Consider the following 7,767-nt stretch of genomic DNA (forward strand, 5'->3'; position numbering starts at 1 on the left):
TTACCTCACCTAAATTCATTTTTATGATATTAACATGTTCGACGTAAGTTAATTTTCAGCAACTACCTTTATCACTGAACTCTACTTAAATTGCTATTTAAAAAATAATATCTAAAGCCTATACCATGAACACCGGCCTACTTAAACTGTTACGCCAAATACCCACAAAATATCCAAATCCTCATCTAAACTTGAATTTCCCAATAAAATTTAATACTCCCTCTGTTTCGATGAGATTGCACCATTTGATTTAAATATGTCAGAGTTTTTTGAGTTAAATGGTTTATTTTATAGGGACAGTATTAATTTGATTTCTAGGTTTAACTAGAGTGTAGAAGTCAATCTAAACTTCTCTTATCTTTCTTAATAAGAAGATTTGACTACCCCAACTCCTTTCCTATCATTTATTTCCCTTTCCCCTTTCTAACAACTACCTCCAACGCGACTTCTACTTAATTATTAACTTACTACTCTTCTTCATACACACACTCTTTGAATGCCAGCTCTTCCTTTCTTCCTCCACAATTTTCTCCCTTAAATTTCATATATATATATAAACTAATTCTTGTCTATCTTTCATGTTAAACCAACTTTCTCTTTCCTCATTTTTTTATTACAAATAATTTATTCATTATATAAGTTATAACTTATAACCCTAAGTTTATAAACACATCCTTCCTCAATTACTTAATTTCTCTACTTGAATTACATACAAAAAAGCGATTAATAATCCTTAATCCTTAATTATCTTTCTAATCATCTTATTAATTATTTGATTAATGGCGCCTGCATCTTTTATTCCCATTTCCAACACGGTGTGTGTTATGGATGCTTCTGGTTTGCTTGGTTCAACCCTGGTAAGACGTCTTCTTCACCGTGGTTACATTGTTCATGCAGCGGTTCAACCCCATGGTAAGTAATAACTATGTCCTTTTAATTAACATCGGATTAATTAAGTATGCTAATTAGTGATTAAGAATGCAAATTGAAATTATATTTTTTATGAAAATGGCAAGATGAATAATGATACTAAAGTTTAAATTTTTAAAGATTAAGATTAGTTGCATGAACTTTAATAAATCGTTACAAATTAAATTTCTCCTAGAATTTTTATTTTAAATCTTATGTCAAACCAAAAACATGTAAACAAATATCATGGCAAAAAATGTTTCTAGTCAAACCAAACAATTTTTAGGTAATTATTGGTGATTAATTTGGTTGATTAATTGCAATTATTTGATTAATAGGTGATGTAAAAGGATTAAAGGGATTAAGAGATGATCATGGAAAAGACAAGCTGAAGATATTTGATTGTGATCTTTTTGATTATCATAGTATTATTGAAGCTTTGAAAGGTTGCTCTGCTTTGTTCTACAATTTTGAACTTCCATATGATCAACCTGTCTACGACGTAAGTTAATCCTCAATTAACTATTTACAATTACCGACTATTAATTTAATTTATTTAATTAAATAATTAGCACAAAGTTCCACATATCCCCGATTCCAAAATTTAATTAGTCATAGTTATTAACTCAGTATCCCATAAAGGTCCGAGAAGTAAAAGGTAACAAATAATACTCGTAACCCCTCCAAGAAAAGAAAAAGGAGAAATATGCACATTTATTTTTACTCGAGAGGATTAGTACTATACTATTAAAGTTTAAATAAAAAATTTTAAAAATTTTTAATACTAAATATAGTAATTATACAATAAGTTTGGATTTACAAAGCTTTTTACTTTTTCTATTATTAGCAACTCATTTTGGTGAGCTTTCCATTTAGGCCAATAACAATATACATTCGCAATTAATATTAAGAACAGTATAAATTACTTCTTTTATTTGCTAGAATGATTTAACAAAATTTTCTCTATTTAATTTATATTTATCTGTCAATCAAATACAAAAATATAATATTAATGAATTAATATTGTTATATGAAATTTCAAAATAATCTTAAAAGAACAACTCATATATAACATATTAAGTTTCACGATTACTTAATTTATATATTGAAAGGGAAGTATGTAGAAAAAGGTTGCAAGTAACACGATTTGATGGTTAGAACAAATAAATGAGAGAAAAAGAAATTAAAGTTTAGGTTAATAATAATCACACACATGAAAAGTCTAATAAATGCTGCTGAATTTGAAATGTCCTTAAAACAACTAATTCCAGCTACATACAGCTGATTTGAAATAGTAGGTTAAAGACCAATAAATTTTGATCAACCATTGAAGGTTGCCCACATCTTTGCATCATGTTTACAAGATCTACCAATCACAATCTATACCATGTTTTTTGCAACTTCCTCAATTCATTGGTGAAATTAAAGCTACTTCTATTTTCTAACAATTTGTGGTACTCACCTTATATTTTGAGTTGTTTTCTCTCTGTTTCAGTTTATTTGTTATATTTTGATTATAACTGTGATGACCCGTTTGATTGTTGTACTAAAAGTGGTAAGTAAAATTAATTACTTGAAGTGTAAATTTTTGTTAAATGTATCATGTTATTTCTATAATAATGGAAACTTTGATCATAAAAAGATTTTATTTTCGCAATTTTTCATTATCATATAATACTATTTTTTTCTAATATTAGAATGAATTTTGTGAAAAAAAATAAAATGATTGAAAGAGGTGAGAAGCCATAACCATTAAAATTATGAAGATATATTCCTATCAAAATTACAATAACTTTTCATTATTATTCACATTATTTAATATTGACTATTAAAATGACCGAAGCTTATTCTATTATTGGAGTATCTCGTAGAAAGCTAAAAAAAACTTTATTTTGATGGAAGATGATTGATGAGATATCAAGTAGTATATTGGTTATCAATTTGCTATGTACTTCTATATATAAGTTTTTTATATATGTATTCTTTTTAATTTTTAAGACCAATTATGTTTAGTTTAGTTAAATTTATATCATTTTAGTTTTTATTTTTTCATGCATTTGAATATAGTCTACTTATGCTTATAATCTTTATAATAAAATGTTATTGACATAAATGATGATGCTCTCATATTGATATAGACCTCTTCCATCCAAGCACAAAGCTAGGAAGCACTTTAATAAAGTTTCCTGCAAATTCAACAATTAATTTATTTTTCTCTATCACTCTGACTCATCAGACCATCGATAAATACTCATAAAATTTGTAAATTAGCCCCGCAGATCAACACAAGTCTTTTCAGACTTCAACACACTTTACTTCACTCGTATGCACCCGAAAGAATATTTGTATTATTACCTATAATATTTTTAGCGGGAAAAAATATGATTGTGACACATAGCTTTAAAATTAACCCTTCTATTATATACTTAATATTTATAGAAACAAAATATATGCTAAATTTGTTGAATATTTGTATTTTTACCTATATAATTTTTGGCGGGAAAAAAAAATTGTGCAACGCAAGTCATTAAAAAAAGATAGATTATAATAATAATTATTAACTAGTATTGTTATTTTATTATTTATTAATTGTATATATTATGCACCAAATTGTGGAAATTTAGGAGAAGGATAAGTGGATAACAAAAATTTGTCGGCCAAAATTGTGGGTCAAGATTCGCACATTCTTAATTTTTAGGAATGGTGTCATGTACTCATGGGGATGATGATACCAATTTGACGTTGGGAAAAAAACAAGATGGTCTCGGTCATTAGATAGTTTGGCCATGTAAATTATTGGTCAATGCTACAAAGAAGTCTTAGTACGACGAACAAAATTCTACTAATACTTTTATATCTTTGATTAACACTTTGAATTTGATTTCAGACTCGTAAGCTTATTCACACATAATAATTTATAAAAGTTGTTTTTATTTTTTATTCATCTAATTAATTAAAAATTCTCTATATAATACAGGAATATTCCGTTGATATTGAAGTTAGAGCGGCACACAATGTATTAGAAGCATGTGCACAACTTGACACAATAGACAAAGTCATTTTCTCGTCATCAGCAACAACCATTCTTTGGAGGGAGGATCGTAAAACTATATTTTCGGAATTAGATGAGAGACATTGGAGTGATGTGAGCTTTTGTCGTAAATTTAAGGTAAGAATATATAGTAAACTGTAAAATGCTTGTATTAAAAAACATAACTAATTGAAATTTGTTTATGTGACATTAGTTGTGGCATGCATTATCAAAGACATCAGCCGAAAAGAGTGCATGGGCATTGGCAATGGATAGAGGGATTAACATGGTGACAGTCAACTCTGGATTATTAATAGGTCCAGATCTTACTATTAGACATCCATACTTAAAAGGAGCGGCTGAGATGTATGAAGATGGAGTGTTGGTGACCGTAGATTTGAACTTCCTAGTGGATGCTCATGTTTGTGTCTTTGAAGATATTTCCACTTATGGGCGTTACTTATGTTTTAATCATGTCATTAATCGTCCAGATAATGCACTTAAGCTTGCTAAAATTTTGATGCCCACCACAACACTACATCCTCATAGGTATGCTCTCGCTAACAAGCCAATTAATATTTAAAAACATCGCAATCATCTAAATATTTAAGGTCACATAAGTCTTTTCATGAGTTTAACATGTTCTTTTGTTTGTTTGTGTATAGTTTTACAAAAGATGGTGAAATGATTCAAACGAGAATTAGCAACAAAAAGTTGAAGAATGTGGTTTTGGAATTTGAATCTCATCGAGTTGATTAAGATCAAAATCAACTTATATTTCCTAGCGAAAAAATTCAACATATTATCTTTAATATTAGAAAATTCTTTTTCCTAGAGATAGATATATTAATATTAATTATATCATTGTAGACATAGAAAATTAGAGGCAAATGACTCTATTTTTTCATTAAATTTAAAAAATTAAATATACGCAAATTATTACACGAATGAATAGGCGAGCGATATACTATTTAGTAAAGTTGTTCATATAATTGTGGATTTAAGTTGTAGTTGACGCATGACATTATTGACATCAAATCAAGTGGATTAAAATAGATCCATGATAACCTCCCTAAATATATTAATCGCCACCCTTTCCTTTTCTCTCTTCTCTCCCTAAAAAAATCCTAATCTCCATAGTTAATTTAGAGTTATCATCAATCTTTTAGTTGACCGTAAGCCCCTAAATTTTTCCATTTTAAAGCTTTTTGAATATGATTAGAATAAATTTTTATCCTCTCTACAGGAGAGTTGTTCTATTCATTCATTATATTGGGTTTTGATTTCTCTCTTCGTGAGAGTTTGGAGTTATGAAGTTCAGTATTTAATTGATTTGTTGGTAGAGATAAATGCGATAATGCAGCAAACACTAAAATTGCAATTACCATCGACTATATCAAATTCAATTCTATCTCAAGACTACAACAGGTCAAAGACCCCCCTCGTAGAAGGCTGTGTCAAACAACGATGTGAAAGAGGATATTCAGAATTGTCTGATCTCATATACAACTATCGTAGTTTTGTTAATTTTGAATTATCTTTGGTTAAAGTTGTTATGTACTTGTTAATTTTTATCTCTGATGTAGATGTCGTATGACTCTTTATTAATGAATCAGGTATTATTCAACAAAAAAAATAAATCTATATTAAAATAGATAATATATTATATATATTCTCTCCGATTTTTATTTGTTCTCAATTTTTTCTAATTGAAATTGAAATTTTATAAAGATTTTCTTATTATAAATCTTTCTATTTTCTAAATATTTATTTTGGGCAAAATTAACTAACATATTTTACTAGAAAGGCACATATTTACAATTTTATCTCAAAAAATAACATGAGTTCCTTTTATATGTGTACCGCTTCCTCTTATTCATTACTTCTGAAGAACTTTATCTATTACTCCTGAAGCACTTATTGCTACCAATAATCAATAATAACACAACATTAGAATTTTTCAATATCGTACTACTTTTCTTAATTTCTTATCATATTCTAAATGAGAAAAAAAAAACAGAATACATTTTATATTTACATAATGCTATCGTCCATTACGTCTACAATGTAAATAATTTATCATATCATAAATCATGGTATGTTAATATTGATGTTTCTTAAGCACTTAAAAAACCTTCACAATCTCCCCCCCCCCCTTAAAAAAGGTACCTCAATATTTATCCATCTAAAAATGTAGTAAATGCTATTCTATAATTATACCATTATAATAATTAATGTCACAGCTAAGAGAAAAAAATCTGGATAAAAATCAAACTTAAAATCTTACTTGCAAAAATAATATTACTTTTCAATTAAACCGAGATCCTATTCTTTATATTATAATTATTTAACTATAACTGCTCAATTATTTATATATAAAATCAAAATCGCTCAAAAATTTAAAATAGAATTTTGCGTTAAAGTTAAATCCTTGTTAAATATAGTATTTCCCTTCTATAAATAGTAATAACTTGCAATATAGAAACTTGGTGAAGTGATAAACTTTCCTCTTCTATGAGAATTCCTATTAACCACCAAACTTAAGTATATTTCCATTTTCCTCTCACAATTTGTGGTATTAATTCCTTTTAGAATTCTTCATTCTTATACTACTTGCATTACAAGCTCTCCACTTTTTTCTATCAATGACGTTACAATCACCTGCCCCAGAACCACATTATGCCCATGATCCTAACCCACCTTTTACCCTCGTTTTAACCATTCTTCTCTTAGTCATATTCTTCCTAGGCTTTTTTTCCATTTACTTTTGCAAATGTCTTCTAGAAAATGTTGTCAATTCTATAAATACCAGGCGAACTCCTCATGGACCAGCTATCGATTCGACCAAAACTGTACATGGACTCGATTTTACAATTGTAAGTTCGTTTCCCACCTTTACGTATTCAAGTGTTAAACAATATCAACGTGAAAAATACAGTCTAGAATGTGCCATATGCTTGTGTGATTTCGATGATCATGACCTACTTCGACTATTAACAACTTGTTCTCATGTCTTCCACCAAGATTGTATAGACTTATGGTTTCAATCACATAAATCATGTCCTATTTGTCGTAGGAATCTCGATGTATTAGACTCAACACAATTATCGGAAACCAATTCTAATGTTGACGAAACTACAACAAACGGAAATGTGATTGAAATTGTTGCTGATAGAAATAATGTGACGGTCGACAATGATAATGTCATTAACATTGTAATTGAAGACGAAAATAAAGACGACAATGAGGACGTGTTCGATAAACGTGGACTAGATATATCGTTAGGTAACGAAAAATTTCCGAGGTCACATTCTACGGGGCATTCGATTTTACGAAAAAGGTTTGTGCAAGAAGATGATAAATATAAGTTGAAGTTACCGGATCATGTCAAAGAAATCATTGTAAGTAGACATATTGTTACTCTAAGTGCTACAACGTTTGGAGAAATTGATAGCAATTCAACCAATATTCATAAAGGTTTTGGAGAAATTTCAAGTTGTACTACACAAATAGATGTTATATAACAAATCTTTAATCTGTTGTACCCTGATCAAATGTACGTTTCAAATTTACTTTTAATTTATATTTTAATCTCAATATATACGTTAAAACACAGTCAAGTGGAATTTTATTTGATTCGTCTCAATGTATTTATTAATATTGTCAATATTTTACTTTTTAATTAACCACAATTAGCTAGAGTTATTTAGGAAATAGTGCATCGACAAGTATATATGTAAAACCAAATGTTAATTTTACGGAAAATATGTTTTTGTCTTTTTAGTGTTGTAAACGTGATTTATTAAACATAAATAGGTTGAATTGTG

General features: G+C 28.4%; 2 protein-coding genes across 2 annotated transcripts; both read left to right on the forward strand.

Annotated features, from left to right (window-relative positions):
- Positions 1 to 499: 499 nt before the first annotated feature.
- Positions 500 to 5,580, forward strand: LOC130801425 (cinnamoyl-CoA reductase-like SNL6). Its single transcript, XM_057665285.1, has 5 exons — positions 500 to 912; positions 1,248 to 1,411; positions 3,887 to 4,078; positions 4,155 to 4,489; positions 4,606 to 5,580. The coding sequence occupies exons 1-5, from the start codon at positions 780 to 782 to the stop codon at positions 4,697 to 4,699; spliced, it is 918 nt and encodes a 305-aa protein (XP_057521268.1). The 5' UTR covers positions 500 to 779; the 3' UTR covers positions 4,700 to 5,580.
- Positions 5,581 to 6,522: 942 nt separating this feature from the next.
- On the forward strand, positions 6,523 to 7,464 carry LOC130800949 (RING-H2 finger protein ATL29; the record flags this gene model as incomplete). The annotated part of the gene is made up of 1 exon (XM_057664695.1): positions 6,523 to 7,464. A coding segment is annotated over one exon (942 nt), but the record flags the coding sequence as incomplete, so codon positions are not given.
- Positions 7,465 to 7,767: the final 303 nt, after the last annotated feature.

Source organism: Amaranthus tricolor, chromosome 15 (assembly GCF_026212465.1).
Source record: "Amaranthus tricolor cultivar Red isolate AtriRed21 chromosome 15, ASM2621246v1, whole genome shotgun sequence".
Taxonomy (NCBI): Eukaryota; Viridiplantae; Streptophyta; class Magnoliopsida; order Caryophyllales; family Amaranthaceae; genus Amaranthus; species Amaranthus tricolor.